This window comes from Palaemon carinicauda, chromosome 41 (assembly GCF_036898095.1).
Source record: "Palaemon carinicauda isolate YSFRI2023 chromosome 41, ASM3689809v2, whole genome shotgun sequence".
Classification (NCBI taxonomy): Eukaryota; Metazoa; Arthropoda; class Malacostraca; order Decapoda; family Palaemonidae; genus Palaemon; species Palaemon carinicauda.
In genome coordinates, this window is record NC_090765.1 from 28,058,676 (window position 1) to 28,078,404 (window position 19,729).

At 37.2% G+C, this 19,729-nt stretch overlaps 1 protein-coding gene across 3 annotated transcripts in view; it reads right to left on the reverse strand.

Annotated features, from left to right (window-relative positions):
* Nucleotides 1-5,129: 5,129 nt before the first annotated feature.
* The window catches only part of LOC137632239 (methionine aminopeptidase 1D, mitochondrial-like), a 95,706-nt gene continuing 81,106 nt past the window's right edge, over nucleotides 5,130-19,729 (reverse strand). For all 3 annotated transcript variants that reach the window (XM_068364122.1, XM_068364124.1, XM_068364123.1), the window contains exons 5-7: nucleotides 9,381-9,531; nucleotides 9,117-9,227; nucleotides 5,130-5,507 (exon numbers count right to left, since the gene is read on the reverse strand). In XM_068364122.1, the coding sequence (XP_068220223.1) occupies nucleotides 5,311-5,507; nucleotides 9,117-9,227; nucleotides 9,381-9,531 (459 nt within the window). In that variant the 3' untranslated portion in view covers nucleotides 5,130-5,310. The remainder of the gene's footprint in view (nucleotides 5,508-9,116; nucleotides 9,228-9,380; nucleotides 9,532-19,729) is intronic.

A 19,729-nucleotide genomic window follows, 5' to 3' on the forward strand; every position in this document is an offset into this window, starting at 1 on the left:
CTGAGGGACTGCCTGGAGTCTTGGTTTGACAAGTCCTCGTGGCTCGTGAGGTAGCCGACTATATCAGACTACGTGCCAAGCCAGAAGGGACATTAAAGTCGCTTCCATTGCCGAGGCTTCTATGACTGAGAAGAGCCAGGAAGAGTAGTGTCTCTCTTCGAGGATTAGCCCGGTGTGAGCCTCGCCGTGAAGGGATCCAAGATCAGAGGAGAAAGGTTGACATCTCTGATCTTGGCGAACAGACCAGGTTTAAAGGTTGCTCAAGAATGGCAGAGGCAAAGGACAGTGACATTGCACTAGCAGTTAGGACAATGCCCTAGAGACTGACCATATTATATGGTCAACGACCAAGCCTCCTCTCCATTCCAGCTAGGACCAGGGAAGGCGGATAGATCTATAAGCTCCCCCAAACCCCCCACCCTTAGCTCACAAGGATGGTAAGGTTGCAGGGACTAATGGCACTAACGAGTCTGAGCGGGACTCGAACTCCAGACTGTCTAACATCAGTCAGAGACGTTACCAATCAGGCCACAGCCAGAAGATCAATTCTGGTCTTAGGGTTTGGGGTGACGACATAGCCTGTCTAAGGCTGGAGCGTCAAGAGGTCGAGGAGACAGATGCAAATCGCCGAGGCATGAGATATTACACATAGTTCTTAGAGTCCTTAAATAGGAGGATTTTAAGTCCCTTGACGGCAGCTCTCCCGTGGAATCCACAGGCTGCGCTAATTCTTCGCATGTTATTACAGGTAAAGTGGAGACGCGAGTAGCAGACAAACCTTATGTCTTACCCCTTGTATCTTTCTTATCGAAAGGGGAAGAACGGAAGAAGTCGGAGTGTCTGGAGGTAATAGCGAAGACCATTGACGAGAGTTGGAAGACTCTCCGCCATAAGAGTAAAACTCTTGATGACGATGGTCGCACGCATAGCGATAATTGCGTGCATGAGCTAATTGCTAATTGTTACGAGAGCCCGACGACTCAGCGTAACTGAAACTCGAAGGTTCCAAGTCATGTGAACTCAAAAGTCCAGCGCGAAAGAGGCCCGAAGGACTCCTGAGGTCATGAGAACCCTGCTCTATGGGGAAAAGCGTAGGCGTAATAACCTCTCGCAAACGAGGGAGAAGTCCTCCAAAAGGAGGATATTGCCTAAGGCACGATTTCTCCCTGCTCTATGCGAAAAAATGTGGCCGTAATAATTTCTCTCTCGCAAATGAGGAAGAAGTCCTCCCGAAGGAGGACATCGCCTAAGACAAGCTTTTTCCCAGTTCTATGGGAAAAAATCCTAGGCATAATAATCTCTCTCTCGCGAACGAGAGAGAAGTTCTCCCGAAGGAGGCCTAAGACAAGTTTTCTCCCAGTTCTGTGGGAAAAACGTAGGCGTAATAATCTCCCTCGTGAACGAGAGAGAAGTCCTCCCAAAGGAGGACATCGCCTGAGCCAAGCTTTCTCCTACCTCTTATGGGAAAAAAAAAATGTGTAGGTGTAATAATCTCTCTCGCAAACAAGGGAGAAGTTCCCCCCGAAGGAGGAACAAGCCTTAGACTTGCTTTTTCGCCAGCTCAAGGGGAGAAAGCACAGTCTTCGGGGACGAGATAGCAGAGGTAAAACTCATCGAGCTGTTCGCAACTCTTCAACGAAGGAGGGAAGGTTGCTGAATGGCTTTAGTGGGGAAGCTTTCCCTCAGAAGGGGGATGGTTCTCTCAGGCAGCCCAATTCCGAGGACGGTTATCACTCCCTCGTAAGAGGAGGTTCTCTAACCCCTGGAGGCAAATTTCCTGGCAGCAATCTATGTTTCCCAACAAGCTGATCAAGTTGCAGGTAGACAACGAGTGCTACCTCGTAACATGGGCAGCTCATGAGTTGCCACATGAAGCACAGGATAACGAACAGAGCGGCCGAAGCCCTCGGCATTGTGTTCTACGTCGCTGATATCCGGGTGTTTTCTTTTAGCCTTTCTAACACGTTTCCCCTTTCCCACCTGCTCTCAACCGAAGAGAAGGGCCGAACCCCTGCAACTTCTTCCGAGGTTTCCGAGAGACTCGTAATCCTTAACTCATTAGGGAGCAAAGGAACTGGGGAGGGTGTCCTGTCTGAAACACGAGAGCGAGGGATTGAAGGCCGCGAGTGTATGACCGGAGATTTGCGTGTGTAGCGCTAATTGCGTGCGAACACCTTGCGTGACAGGAGTCTGAAGACTCTGCCATAAGAGTAAAACTCTTGATGATCATGGGCGCAGTGTTGGTTGAGAGTGCGCGAACACTTTGCGCGACAAGAGTCTTAAGACTCTCTGTCATAAGAGTAAAACTCTTGATGACTTGTTTCACGAGAACCAGAAGGTTCAGCGTGATTGTGTGTGCCCCTAGAGATTGTGTTGCGAGAACCCGAAGGGCCAGAGCAACGGGAAAAGGAAGTTTCCATTGTCACGAGACACCGAAGTGTCAGCGAGACTAAATGCATGAGAGCCCGAGGTTTCAGCATCTTGAGCTGCGAGAAAACGAAGGGATAGCACACCGGGAAACCGAAGTTTCCTTGTCATGAGACCCAAAAGGGTCAGAGATCGAGAAGTCGAAGGCGAGAGCGATCTTCTCTGAAGATAAGGAGTGAAAGCTAGGAGAAGCGCTCTATCTGACTTTTCTAGAGCGAACGGAGACCTTAAAACTACTATGGGAAGAAGAGGGTTCGAGGTCAGGACGTGGTTTGCCCTTGGCCGCGCTCCTGGCCTCTTAAATGATCCCTCACAAGAGAAAGACGACAGCGAGGCAGAACAATGACGAGAGGGAGCGTTCTTCTTAGATTTGTGCCAAGAGCACGTATAGTCTCGAGGAGAGACAGAACGCGAGGAAGAGCAAGAACGATGATGTCTAATATATAGCCTATCTCTTCGGCGAGAACATTTAGGTGAAGGCGAGAACATCTAGGTGAAGGCGTAAACGATGATGTCTCTTCCTAAGTCGCCTGTGTCTCCGGCGAGAACGTCTGGGTGAAGGAGTGCGAACTCTCCTTTTCCTCTTCTCTCTCTCCTTCCTAGCCTCCGAAGAGGGCGAGAACGATGAGGAGGAGGAGGAGGAGGTATTGCAATGTCCACTTATATATACTTGGCATGGGGAGCCTCAGAACATCTATGACCTCTGTAGCCAGGGCATAGGGAAAGAGGATCCACCTCCAGCGGCGACATGAAGGCACCCGGAACACTTCCTCATAATAGAGGACATCACATCTAACAAAGGAAAAGGATTAATCAAAAAACCAAAAAAGAAAGGCTAGTTTGCCAGTCAAATAAAACCAGGAGCAGCGGTGTTATTATTATTATTATTATTACTTACTAAGCTACAACCCTAGTTGGAAAAGCAGTATGCTATAAGCCCTAGGGCTCCAACAGGGAAAATAGCTCAGTGAGGAAAGGAAAAAAGGAAAATAAAATATTCTAAGAAGAGTAACAACAACCACTGCGACGGCTAGAATTCGATTGAAGGTAAACAGCAGCTACCGATCGGCGGTCCCCCCACCATAAACAGGAGGGTAATTACCTGCCCGGTCGTTAACGACCTTGTTAAAGGTTTTCTGCCGTATTTTCCAGCTCGCGCTAGAATATCTCCAATAGTAGAGAATGATGGTTTGTATCAAGTGTGGGAACAAATAGGAAGTCAGCCTAACACTGGAATGCCTCTCAACAAACTTCAGACAATGGCTGAAGATCAGGACTCGCATATGATTTATGTATTGCAATTCAGTAATGCAATGATGATGATAAGAGCACAGAGATCAGTGGGAAAAGAAGTTGCTTTTCTGGACGGCAAGATAACAAAGATATTGCACCACCTAACGAAGTACCTGCTGAGGTGGCCGTTTCAGAAGAGCAGTGATGTTCTTCTTTGCTGTGCAGTTCATTTACCTCCTTATTGTCATCACTTACATATTTCAGTACTGCACACCTAATCATCCTCATCATTAATAAAGTTTCAATATCCTCACTATCCTCACTGGTGAGTGTTCCTATTTTATTTTTTTCTTGAACATATAGTACATGTAAAGATGTCTACATAAAAAGTAAGTTTTAGCTTTAAAAAGTGATTAAGACTTTATGCATAATGGGTTTTTAAGTGTGTTGGGAAGGTTTATAAAAGCCTAAATTCATAAAGATAAGAAAAATTTTAAAAATAATGAAAAAAAATATACTAGAGATTTATTGTTTCTACTTCGCATTTTTTCAACTATTGTAGGGTTCCCGGAATGGAACACCTGCAATAACCGAGAGATTCCTGTAAACTTTTCCACATATATACAATGTTCTATTCCCTTTCCAGTACGGAAACTTCAAACTGCAATAAATAGAACATTACCTAGTATCTTTAAATAAATAAATACAGCTACCCAAGTAATGGAAAATAAAATTGCTAAATGAAAATGTAAACCAAATATGAAACAAGAGAATAAAAACAAAAATAAATTTTGTTTACAACCCAGGTAGCTAATGAATCTCCACAATAGTTGGGTACAGTAGTCCATAAACTAATATGTTGAAAGGTAAGCAGCACAAAACATACCTAAATATTCCTGGCACTAAATAATTTAGAATTCTAAAAGAAAAAACCAAATGGTACTCTATTCAAGACTATAATAAAGAAAAATCACTAATTTCATACTGATGTCATGTTCCTATTGACAAAAACATTGTGATGACCAAGAGGTGGGGGTGGGGCTGTGGGAGTTTCCTTCAGGGGGTACTTCCCTGGGTTGGGGCTCCTATATGTATACCCTAAGGGGAGACGATATGTGAAGAATTTGTGCTTTTGTTAAATGTCAAGTTCGCTGCACTTCGAAGATATAAGCACTGTGATATTGAGGCAAGATTCATCAAAATAATTTATGTAAGGTATTAAACAAAGTTGAATGCACATGACCTATACAATGAAGATACAAAATTACTATACTGTGCTTTTATAAAATGTTCTTCCTTATATTAAGAATGTCATGAAGCTATAATGAAATCAAAATATTTTTTATTTACTGTTGTTAAACATCCTTTTAATGAATACTAACAAGAATTTTTCTGGAAAAGGTTTGTTTGGTAGGGCTGTAACCAATTGACTTTTGGCTTTGTAACTGGAAAACTGATATCACAACACAAAGTTTTGGATTTATCTTTATTATAAAGGATCTAATCATATTTCAAAATCCAACAATCCTATACAGTATAAGAATACCAGTGATTCAAAAGACTCAATAATGGAAGTATATCGTGATCTATTTTGACTGGAGTATTATTTACAGAACAAAAAATCCCTTCCTTCAGATGATACAAACCTCATTAATGGTATCGAGTTAAAATTTCATGGCCCTTATCTGTAATGAGAATAGTGTGCTCAAACTGGGCAGCCCGTCCATTATCCAACATCACAGCTGTCCAACCATCTTCTAAAATAATAACCTCTTCTGATCCCTGAGCTACAATTGGTTCAATTGTAAAGGTCATCCCTTCCTCCATTGTCCCAGGGTAATCATTATCTGTAAACAGAAAAGTGCATTGAATCATACTCTTAAACACAATGTATAAGAATGCAAAAGCTATTCTTAATCTTTTCCTTTCACAGATTTGGATATTTTAAGAAACCTCAATCTTTTGATGACAAAAATTATGATAGTAACAACTGTTGGCCCTTCGCACTTGTGTGGGTTGCATAAAAAAAAATACTGGCGAAATGAAAAATTCCACAAATGTTAACTGCTTCCCAGTACCAGGATGACTCACCGCCCTTACTCAGTAACTGCTGTTTGTGTGCGATCAACTCAGTGCCCCCATATAAATGTGGGTAAGTTAGTAAAAAAAGATTCACCAAAGTTGAAAGATTTACTGTAATATTATTAGCAATGAGGGTGGTGTCTAACCCAGTTATCTTTACATCTTCCAAGTAAAAAGTACGCCAAGAATTCCTCACACTACTCATTCCTAGCTTGAAAAGATAGTGGTGGTATATTCAAAGAGGTTTCATTGGAACTCAGTCTGGGTTCCTCAGCTGTGGTAGCCTAAATTCTGGAAGAGAGACTGTATTCTCATGGATTATTCTAAAAGACCACTGCTATTCCTCTGGGGCATTGGGTCCTTTACCCACTGGAACAAGGCATCCACAAGCTTAATCTTAGCCTTATCCCACTCTTGCAATGCTTGTTTAGCACTTTGCAGGGTGCCAGCATTTATTGGAGTACATAATTATGTTTTTTATGTTTTCATTAACATACTTCATAGTGCTCTCATTCAATTGGTCCACAGGGACAAAAGGCATACCAACAATATTTTCTTCCTCAGTAACCACCTACACCTTCTGACACCTAATGATAGATTTCGCAGATGATGTAGATAATAAGTTCTGTTTAAGACACCATGATACAGTAAAACTTTACCAAAGACAAATGCAGATCTAAAAGACGATTAGCATGCTACACGATGGTAACTGCAAGACTGAGACAGATCATAGATGGTATGGTGAGGGTAAGAAAGCAAACAAGAATGCCAAGAAACGAAGAGCATAAATGACTGGAAGAAAAATAAAAGATACAGTGAGATTAGCTGTAAAGTAAAAATGATTAATCAAGTAACTTTGCCAGCCTCTTCAGTAAATATAAAATCAATGAAACTCAAACTCTTGAACAGGAAAATCTGACTTTAATAATAATTCTTTTCATTATTATATCACTAGATTCTACTGCTCAACAGTTGACACAACACAATGAGCTGGAATCAAAATTTTCTTGAATACTTGTCAACTGGATTGTTGTTAAATGGGGAACAGTGTAACTCTTAAAAAAATGTTTCATGTTCCATTGATGCAAAAGTTTTCTTATACTGGAGGCTTACACAATAGCACAACACAGCCTTTAGGGCAATGTATGTATATTAAATAATCTAATTCTAATTGTAATCAATAAATTTATATGATCTTAAGGTTTGAAAATGTGTTACGCAAATAATCACAATAACTGTATTTCAGCCTCCTGGCTAGTACATTGATAACGTGTCTGCCCAGCATTCGCATGGTGGCAGATTAATCCTAGTTCCGAACTTTGAGTTTAAGTCGTTCACTGGAGAGGTCACTGCGGGGTGCTTGCCTAGCTGATGACTGAAACCAGACACCTTTAACTTTTAAAATGGGAGGTAACATGAACATTCTTAACCTCAGTGTCAGTGTACTGTACAACATCCCACACCCACATTTACTAATTTTTGCCAACGAAGTTAGAATTTCAGCCACTTCTCTACACTGCATAATAGTTCCTCAGCTTATGAGTTTAATTTGTTTTGGGAGCGAGTTCACAACATAAAATGCTCATATTTTAAAACAATTTTTCCTGGAAGAAGAAAAGGAAATTCACTCGATGCATTCCACATGTTCATAAATACACATATACACTAATTCTCAAAGGTTTACAATGGAATCTAATGAACAAATTATAATGCCTAACATCAGAAATAATATAAAGTAATAATTCACTATACAAAAATAAATACTGACAAATCAACTCGCACTTTACCTTTGAGGAGTCGTGGCTGGCGTGAGGGAAACAAGAGAGGAGGAGGAGGTGGCGGAGGAGAGATTACTGTGTTTGGAAGGAAAATCTCTATCCATAAGCAGTTCTGGTAAAACATCTTGAATGATGTTCTTCATTGTGAACTAAATCACTTAATTTACACTGTGGATGTAAGTCGGTCGAGGACAATGGCTCCTCAACATCCAGATCTCAGCATTGATAATGTTTCTTTAACTGAATATGACTAAATATTTCTGGTGTGATTCTTGATAGTAAAATTCTCTTTACAGAAACAGTTCAACTGAACCAATCATTAACTTAATGAGAAAGTCTTTTAAGATTTTTGGTGATCAATCGATTCCAAAGAAGTGTTTTAATTCTTTCATTCTACCTTGCTTTGAGCATTGTTCTTCTGTCTGGTCTTCAGCTGTTGAATCTGATCTTTAATTTCTTGGAAAAGAACTAGCGGTCTACTAAATTCCTTATTCACGATATAGATAACAATCCTGGCACCATCGTTCAGTTAATTCTCTATGCATGTTGCATAAGATTTTTCATAACTCTGACTATCCATTGCATTCAGATCTTGCTAGACAATACCATACTGCAGATAATACTAAGTATATAGTTAATTCCATAAATCATGCCTTCTTTATCATAAGGCTCATTACTACACAGTAGTCTAGAAGATTTAGTACAGATATGACCAGATTGGGGAATGATCTTCGTAATTGAACAGTTGAATCATAGAACTTTGAAGGTTCAAACTTGCAGCAAATGTTTATTATGCTGAACTGGCTGGCATTGGTCTCTCTCTCTCCATAGTCTATATATGAAAGCTCTTTTTAATGTCACTGATATTAAAATATTTTATATTAATTATTCATTATTTCTCAGGTAGTTTATTTATTTCCTTTCCTACCTAGACTATATTTTCCCTATTGGAGCCTTGGGACTTATAGCATCCTGCTTTTCCAACTAGGGTTGTAGCTTGACTAGTAATAATATTGTGACTGCTTCAGCCTATCTGACCTCCAACTCATATAAAATCCTGTTGGAATAATTAATAGGTTTGTCACACTACCACACAAAAATAATAATTTGTCTTGGAAGAATAATGGTAGAACATTTTGTGACAAAAGAAACGGCTGGGGCCTTGAAAAACACTGAGAATGCAGACCTCTGCCACAGCAGCTTATTTCTCAAAACCAGCTTACCTTTCCCAGAATCAATCTAGACTGTAGGCATATCTGAAGTCTGTGTGATAACCATGTGCGAAGCTGGGTGAACGCAAGGGTTAATTCAGTCAACCTTGACCTTGACCTTGACCTTGACCTTGACCTTTGACCTAGGACTTTCAAAATTGAATCAATTCCACGTCTCAACATAACAATCCCTCAAAGATTCACAACCCTATGCATAAAATTGTACCCAAGAAGTTGTTCATAATAAAAAAAAAAAACAGACAGACAAATGGACAAACAAACAGGGCCGAAAAAATAACCACTTGCCAACTTCGTTTGTGGAGGTAATTGTGAGTTTGCATTATAAATAGATTTTTTTCTTAGAAAAAATCAACTTCATACTTACAACAATGGTATATATCAGGTGGACCATGAAAATACTGTCCAATTCCATGTCCAACAAAACAAGGAACTACCGTCACTTTTTCTTCTTTAGCAATTTCTTCTACTTTAGCACCTATAACAAAGAAAATAAAGCATTATTTTTTTTTATTCAACATATACATATACTATACCAGATTTTATATGTAAGCAAGAAATTAAGTAAATAACAGTTACTGGCAGATTGCCTATAACTGCACATCAGTCAAAACTTAAGCATACACTTTACCTATATCAGAAAATGGCACTCCTGGACCACATATTGCAATTGCTTCATCCCGACATCTGCGTGCAGCATTCACCAAGTGCCTACCAGCTTCATCTACATTACCAATCAAGTAGGTTTCACAACAGTCACCATGATATCCATTGTAGAATACCTGAACACAACTGGCTGAATTAGGTAAAGGAAGTATAAATGATCTAGGTTAGGTATAATAATGTCCAAATGGTTCATGATCAGGTAATATTCAACAGAAATTGCACAAACTTGAAAAATGTCTCTTCTTTGGTACAATCGTAACAAGGCAAACTGTCTTTAAGAAACTAAATTTGACACACTAACAAGGCAAAATATATTTCAGAAACTAAATTTGACACACTAACAAAGCAAAATATCTTTAGGAAACTAAATTTGACACACTAACAAGGCAAAATATTTTTAGGAAACTAAATTTGACACACTAACAAGGCAAAATATATTTCAGAAACTAAATTTGACACACTAACAAGGCAAAATATTTTTAGGAAACTAAATTTGACACACTAACAAGGCAAAATATATTTCAGAAACTAAATTTGACACACTAACAAGGCAAAATATCTTTAGGAAACTAAATTTGACACACTAACAAGGCAAAATATATTTCAGAAACTAAATTTGACACACTAACAAGGCAAAATATCTTTAAGAAACAAAATTTGACTTTAAGCTTTTTATTAGATCTTAGAAGCATCTGCTAAAAACCATTTCAAAGGGTTTATAAAGAAAAAAATCTACTGAATTACAAGGATTTCCATTTAAAGGTAACAAATATCCTTTACATGAAATTTTTTCAATATTTTTCTGTTCTCATTTTTACTACGGCTTAAACAGTAAACTGTAAAGGTGTTGTATATTATCTAGCATTTTGCTAATACTAATTTATATAAATAATATTTCTGTGTGAACAATGACACTGTCTCAAGGGCTGTGACTCAGTGCCTATAAAACAATGTTATTTTGAGGTTAATTTAAACTCCTACTATATATATATATATATATATATATATATATATATATATATATATATATATATATATATATATATGTATATATATATATATATATATATATATATATATATATATATATATGTATGTATATATATATATATATATATATATATATATATATATATATATATATATATGTATATATATATATATATATATATATATATATATATATATATATATATGTATATATATATGTATATATATATGTATATATATATATATATATGTATATATATATATATATATATATATATATATATATATATATATATATATATATATATATGTATATATATATATATATATATACATATATATACATATACATATATATACATATATACATATATATACATATATACATATATATATATATATATATATATATATATATATATATATATATATATATATACATATATATACATATATATATATATATATATATATATATACATATATATATATATATACATATATACATATATATACATATATACATATATATATATATATATATATATATATATATATATATATATACATATATATATATATATATATATATATATATATATATATATATATATATATACATATATATATATATATATATATATATATATATATATATATATATATATATATATATATATATATACATATATATATATATACACATATATATATATATATATATATATATATATATATATATATACATATATATATATATATACATATATACATATATACATATATACATACATACATATATACATATATATATATATATATATATATATATATATATATATATATATATATATATATATATATATATATATATATATATATATATATATATATATTATTTTATCCATGCATAACAAGTTACTTTCAATGGGCAATCTTTTTCATATGGATGTTTTTAGTTTTTTTTAAATTCACTATGGATTGTAATTTATAAAATTCCCCATATTTTCATGTGTAAATGAAAAAATCAATATACATTCAAGAAATTAGTAGCATTTTTCCTCCAAAAATTTCATGTTTCAAGAATTTGCTCTACAAGTTTTTTGTGTATAGATTGGTTGACCATAGGTATGGGCTTTAGTGGTAAACTTCCCTCAACATTGGGGATTAATTACGGCATAATCATCAACGTAGTAGGTTGGCCAGGGCACCAGCCGCCAGTTGAGATACTACCGCTAGAGAGTTACAGGGGTCCTTTGACTGGCCAGACAGTACTACAGTACATTGGATCTTTCTCTCTGGTTACAGTTCTTTCCCTTTGCCTACACAGACACCAAATAGTCTGGCCTATTCTTTACAGATTCTCCTCTGTCCTCATACACCTGACAACACTGAGATTACCAAACAATTCTTCTCCCAAGGGGGTTAACTACCAATCTGTAATTGTTCAGTGGCTACTTTCCTCTTGGTAAGGGTAGAAGAGGCTCTTTAAGCTTTGGTAAGCAGCTCTTCTAGGAGAAGGACACTCCAAAATCAAACCATTGTTCTCTAGGCTTGAGTAGTGACATAGCCTCATTACCATGGTGTTCCACTGACTTAGGTTAGAACTCTCTTGCTTGAGGGTACACTCGGGCACACTGCTCTATCTAGTTTCTTTTTCTCTTGTTTTGTAAAGTTTTTATAGTTTATATAGGAAATATTTATTTCAATGTTTTTGCTGTTCTTAAAATATTTCATTTTTCCTTGTTTCTTTTCCTCACGGGGCTATTATCCCTGTTGGAACCCCTGGGCTTATAGCATCCTGCTTTTCCAACTAGGGTTGTAGCTTAGCATTTAATAATAATAATAATAATAATAATAATAATAATATTTCAGGGTTAACGTATTTCCAATGTCATAAGATGCTAATATTGGTGACGCACCCTTTATTTTTAGTTGAGAAATTTTTGGAAAAAAGGAAATAGAAGATTTTATAACCCATCGTAGCAGAAAATCCTAGTCAGTGTGATCTCATTTGGCACAGTAAATTTTCATATTTTGGGTGTTTATGAAACATGTTCGGTAATTAATGCTGTACAACTAATATGATAATTTTATTACATAATCACATAAAAAACCACTAAACCAGTCGCAGTTGCCATAGCAATGCCTAACAGTTTTTTCAAGTGTGTGTTTTCATGACAGCAGTGATGCCAAATTTACTTCAGTAAAGAAGTAAATTTCCAATATTTCCAAAATCCCTCATGTGCACATTTTCATACTAAATTAATAATTGATCATATAAAGAATTCTCTCTAGAAATTTTAATAGGTGTAATATATTTTCTGCTGTTTGTGTGACTCTAGGCCTAGTTAGTTTACAGCTATCTTGGTAACACAGCACTTAACTTGCAGTGAGAAGTTTTATCAAGATTCTGTTCAGCAACAGCTATTTGTATCATTTTGGAACCCATGAAACAAAGTCGTAACCAAAATATCGTATTATTACTAATCTACAAAATATGAGAAAATAAATAAATAATGCAAAAGCAACTAAAACATTTTAGCAACATCTGCTAGGATACCATTAGTTGAAAGTTTGCGTGTAGATGGTGTTGGCGAGTCATCAGATGATACAAAGACAATATCTTACCTTCATTAACTAAAGAAAGTTCAGTATCAAAATAAATTTATTTATTACATATGAATGATAATTGTAGGCTTATATTTTATGTCTGTTGAGTGGGAATGCTTGTACAGTATGTCATCACTGGGGTGTTTGAGGCAATTGAGAGTTGAGGCATTTTTCAGGAATAAATGTACTGTACGTCTTATAACATAGGAAACACGGATATTTACTAAGCCGTGGTGAGCCCCTTCCCACGAATTCTAGAAATATATACGCTACACGTACAAAATACCAAAATGAGTAAGCTAGTGCTATAATTATTATTCCTACACAAGCTACAACACTAGTTGGAGAAGCAGGATGCTATAATGCCAAGGGTTCCAACAAGGAAAAATAGCCCAGTGAGCAAAGGAAACAAGGAAATAAACAAACTACAAGAGAAGCACTGGACAACTAAAATAAAATATTTTAAGAACAGTAACAACATTAAAATGACAAATTTGGAAATTAACTTGTATTTTTCTTAATCATGCAAACTTGAAGCTCTTTACTATGGAGATACATTTCAGCGACAGCTGAAACTAGCCGTAAAATTTTTAGCGAGGTGTTACTCCCCTCCGGTGATTAGCAGGAGGTAGACCCACTACTCTGCTCACACACACAGTAGCCAACACAAGCTACTTTGCAATTGCAGGCATGACTTTCTGGGAGTAGGTGACAGCAGGCCAGTATGTGTAACTGGGGGTAGGTGACAGCAGGCCAGTATGTGTAACTGGGGGTAGGTGACAGCAGGCCAGTATGTGTAACTGGGGGTAGGTGACAGCAGGCCAGTATGTGTAACTGGGGGTAGGTGACAGCAGGCCAGTATGTGTAAAGAGCTTCAGGTTTGTATGATTAGGAAAAATACTAATTTCCAAATTTATCAATTGTTCCAACACAAAATAAAAAACTTTCAGCTCTTTACTATGGAGACTCACGAATAGATGGATGGAAGCCCAAGACCAAAAGGTTGGTCCCTGACCCAGGGTGTGACTCTTATGCTTCATATGAGCAATGGAAGAGCACATCCTATCACCTCGCTAACTTTAAATGAGAAATTGTACAAAGGTATGATAACTATGCAATATGCCTCATCTAGGTAAGACTTCACTTGAAGCTATGCTTTCCTTATCTGGACGTTACCTGACTCCCACCTCGCTGCATACTGGTATATTAGGATACACAAGGGATGATAATATCCACCTACAGTCAAAGGAGGTCAGCTTGCAGAGTTCTTCGGTTTGTTCACGTCCAAAAAGAGGTGAAAAGCCAGTCCTTCACCTATCACACTAGACTTACAGCCAGGTAACATGTGCCCTTCACCGACTTCTACTTGTCCTACTAGGGAGCTTAGGTGTTATTGATAATATTTTCACTATCTACCACAGGACTTTTAGAGAATGTGTCAAGACCCTGTGGGTTACGTCTCGCAGGTAGTGGTTGGTGAACGTAGTTTAACATTTCCAATACGCCCGCCTGCAAGACCTGCCTCACATTGAAATACTGTACTTTGTATGCCAGGGATGTAATAATGCCCCTGCAGTCCTGAGCTCCATATTTTTGGTCAAAAGGGGACGAATTTGTTTGGCGAGTTTGCTTTATCACCTTCTGAACCAAGAAGAGACTGAGTTCTTGACACTCTTCTTGGCTCTACCTGTACTGAAAAAGTGTCTGAGGCTCTGTCGAGCTTGAACAGCGAATAATTTATGACAGTACAGGAACTCTCAATCCGGAAGGTCCTCACTCTAGGATCCGCTCCGGCTGGATTCTGAGTCTATCAATAAACTCAAGGACACAGTAGAGTGTCACTAGCCCAATCCCCTAGAATGGGGGATGCCATGGGAAAGACTTTGTAGCTCAGTGACTCTCTTAGCAGAGGCCAGGGTTACAAGAAGACGTCTTCAGCCTTCAGTCAAGATCTGAGGATAGACTCAGAGGTTCGTTAGAAATATTTCCCAGGATTATAGTACTCGTACTAAATTCCATGGGAGCAGTCTGACTAATGAGGGCATATACACTATACCCAAAACTGCGTATGAGGAGAGATAACTTCAACCTATTATCTTTTCATTATATTTAGATGAAAGGATGCTACTTGAAGTGCACAATATTTTAGTTTCTAACTCTGTGGTGCTTTATTATAAAGCTTATGAAATTATTTATTGTGGCTCCACCAGTTAGTATTCAATATGAAGAGACTATTATTACTTGATCTACCATTTTCCAATTAGCATAGTAATTTCAAAAGTTTTATTTGAAATATTTCTCTCATATTTTATTTACTTGTACTCTTGAGTTGAATCGCATAAAGTTAACCAGTTTCATTCATGTTGCCGATGCACAATATTTTAGTTTTTAGCTCTGTGGTGCTTGATTATTAAGCTTAGGAAATTATTTTTATGGCTCTGTCAGTAATTATTCCATGAGAGAGAGAGAGAGAGAGAGAGAGAGAGAGAGAGAGAGAGAGAGAGAGAGAGAGAGAGAGAGAGAGAGAGAGAGAGAGAGAGAGAGAGAGAGAGAGAGAGAGAGTGTGTGTGTGTGTGTGTGTGTGTGTGTGTGTGTGTGTGTGTAACAATAAAACAATTTGGGAGTTTCAGCAATGTTTATAGCTTCGTCAATAATATTATGTAAGCATACCATCTACCGCCCCCTGGGCAAAATATGTACAGTGTACATAAACAATCCTAAAGGAATGTTTTTACTGTAAAGATGAAATTAATTCTTATTTCCATTTTACTTAAAAACACAACTACAAGAACTGTATGTGATTATATTGAGCACATTATATGTTGTTAAGTCAATCCTTCCAAACTACTATGTAAGTAGAAAAAATCATACGATGATTAAAAGGTCTACAAGCCTAACAGCTGTTTGTTTTTTTCTTGTTTTTTTCGGTTCGGTTATTGTGACTGTATATGTTTATGCAATGATTATACGGTAACATTACTGACAATAGATTTTATCTTTACCTTTTATTTTTTTAGCCCATTGAAGTAAAAGATAGAATTAATATAATTACCAAGTTACTGTACTATAGATATATCATACTGCACAAGAGACGACACATAAGGAGTTGCGTCATACTTCAAGAAAACGGATAGGCTATGTGTATCGAGTCATCTGAACAAAAACACTGAACACTTACAGTACAGTTAAGCTGTACTGTAGTGATATTACTGTACATATATTACAGTAATATACACTACAGTATCAGCGAATGTTATGTTACACTATATTATATTATTAGATAGAAACATCTGTTTTGTTATACAGCACAGTATGGGTATGATGCCGACTCGGTAATGTTTTAGTTTAGTACACTACTGTCCTCTAGCCTTACTGTGTCCAGTACGTAGAGTACATATACAGTAATTACAAACTGTAGGAGAAACCAAATAAAAATAATATTAGGCAGTATTTACTGTGTTAATCATCTGTTTGGGCACCTGCTCTTGGCAAGAGGCAATGACTTTCTAGGTTAGAGTTACCCTATTGGAACACTTATTCGTGATAATTTCCTTATTGCACCTGTGTCTGTTACCTAACCATGGCGATAAAGGAAGCTTAGACATGACTGGCTTATAAACGCGATAACACAAGCTTATAAACAAACGGTTGAGGATAACAATGACATAAAAACTTTAACAATATGAAACATTTAATGGCAAGCTTAAACAGGGTTTTCTAATAAGAGAGAGAGAGAGAGAGAGAGAGAGAGAGAGAGAGAGAGAGAGAGAGAGAGAGAGAGAGAGAGAGAGAGAGAGAGAGAGAGAGAGAGAGAGAGAGCAATCACATTACAATGTATGAGCATGTATAAAATACATGTGCATTACAGCATTATTCAAAACTAGACAACAATGGTTTGATTTTGGAGTATCCTCCTCCTAGAAGAGCTGCTTACTATAGCGTATTTTCTAGGCAAATTTTACGCTTTACGCATATTTCGTTATTGTCTCCGACACAGTTTTTTGCATCTTTAAGCATAACCATAAGATGAAAATTGTAACAAGCAAAGAAATTCAATGAATATAATTAAGAGAAACTCACAGTGTTTATTTAGGACACCATCCATACATACATATACCAACGCATTTCCCCCAATTTTGGGGGGAAGCCGACATCAAACAAATGAAACAAAAAAGGGGACCTCTCCTCTCTACGTTCCTCCCAGCCTGACAAGGGACTCAACCGAGTTCGGATGGTACTGCTAGGGTGCCACAGCCCACCCTCCCCCGTTATCCACCACAGATAAAGCTTCATAACGCTAAATCCCCTACTGCTGCTACTTCCGCGGTCACTCAAGGCACCGGAGAAAGCAGCAGGGCCTACCGGAACTGCATTACAATCGCTCGCCATTCATTCCTATTTCTAGCACGCTCTCTTGCCTCTCTCACATCTATCCTCCTATCACCCAGAGCTTCCTTCACTCCATTCATCACCCAAACCTTGGCCTTCCTCTTGTACTTCTCCCATCAATTCTTGCATTCATCACCTTTAGCAAACAGCCATTTTCCATTCTCTCAACATGGCCAAACCACCTCAATACATTCATATCCACTCTAGTTGCTAACTCATTTCTTACACCCGTTCTCCCCCTCACTACTTCGTTCCTAACCTTATCTACTTGAGATACACCAGCCATACTCCTTAGACACTTCATCTCAAACACATTCAATTTGTCTCTCCGTCACTTTCATTCCCCACAACTCTGATCCATACAACACAGTTGGTACAATCACTTTCTCATACAGAACTCTCTTTACATTCATGCCCAACCCTCTATTGTTTACTACTCCCTTAACTGCCCCCAATACTTTGCATCCTTCATTCACTCTCTGACGTACATCTGCTTCCACTCCACCATTTGCTGCAACAACAGACCACAAGTACTTAAACTGATCCACCTCCTCAAGTAACTCTCCATTCAACATGACATTCAATCTCGCACCACCTTCCCTTCTCGTATATCTCATAACCTTACTCTTACCCACATTAACTCTCAACTTCCTTCTTTCACACACCCTTCCAAATTCTGTCACTAAGCGGCCAAGTTTCTCTTCCGCGTCCGCAACCAGTACAGTATCATCCGCAAACAACAACTGATTTACCTCCCATTCATGGTCATTCTCATCTACCAGTTTCAATCCTTGTCCCAGCACTCAAGCATTCACCTCTCTCACCACTCCATCAACATATAAGTTAAACAACCAAGGTGACATCACACATCCCTGTCTCAGCCCCACTCTCACCGGAAACCAATCGCTCACTTCATTTCCTATTCTAACACATGCTTTACTACCTTTGTAGAAACTTTTCACTGCTTGCAACAAGCTTCCACCAACTCCATATAACCTCATCACATTCCACATTGCTTCCCTATCAACTCTATTAAACGCTTTCACCAGATCCATAAATGCAACATCTTGCTAAATATTTCTCACATATCCGCCTAACTGTAAAAATCTGATTCATACAACCCCTACCTCTTCTAAAGCCACCCTGTACTTCTAAGATTGCATTCTCTGTTTTATCCTTAATCCTATTAATCAGTACTCTACCATACACTTTTCCAACTACACTCAACAAACTAGTACCCCTTGAATTACAACACTCATGCACATCTCCCTTACCCTTATATAGTGGTACAATACACGCACAAACCCAATCTACTGGTACCATTGACAACACAAAACACATATTAAACAATCTCACCAACCATTCAAGTACAGTCACACCCCCTTCCTTCAACATCTCAGCTCTCACACCATCCATACCAGATGCTTTTCCTACTCTCGTTTCATCTAGTGCTCTCCTCACTTCCTCTTGTAATCTCTCTCTCATTCTCATCTCCCATCACCGGCACCTCAACACCTGCAACAGCAATCATATCTGCCTCCCGATTATCCTCAACATTCAGTAAACTTTCAAAATATTCCGCCCACCATTTCCTTGCCTCCTCTCCTTTTAACAACCTTCTATTTCCATCTTTCACTGTCTCTTCAATTCTTGAACCAGCCTTCCTTACTCTCTTCCCCATCCATAGAATAATAAATTACAGTCTCTTTCTAAGAGAATAAGATGAAATTGTGGTCTTCAAGTTTATGGAATACTTACATAGAGAGTTTTCCCTCAATTTATTGAAGAAAAGTGAATAAATAGTTACCCTAGCCCGAAAGGGCTGGTTAAGGAACCAGATGTGCCAGCGCAAATTTTAGAAAAGGACATTTTAGTCATAAAACAAATTGTTTTCCTTAAACAATTGTTTGAACCATGAAATGTAGACATTCTTTTAGTCAAAAATGCAATACTGTAATCTGAATTTTCAAAATTTCAAACAAAGGCCACTTAATTAATATGATTCTTTCCTAACTACACTATACATACCTGCGTCCTTTAATCGGAGTATGTAAAGGATGATAATTTGTATTCACATAAGAACAAATATCTTTCAAACTACAGTATTACTAATTATTAACCCTTTTACCCCAAAAGGACGTACTGGTACATTTCACAAAAGCCATCCCTTTACCCCCATGGACGTACCGGTACGTCCTTGCAAAAAAAATGCTATAAAAATTTGTTTTTCATATTTTTTGATAATTTTTTGAGAAAATTCAGGCATTTTCCAAGATAATGAGACCAACCTGACTTCTCTATGACAAAAATTAAGGCTGTTAG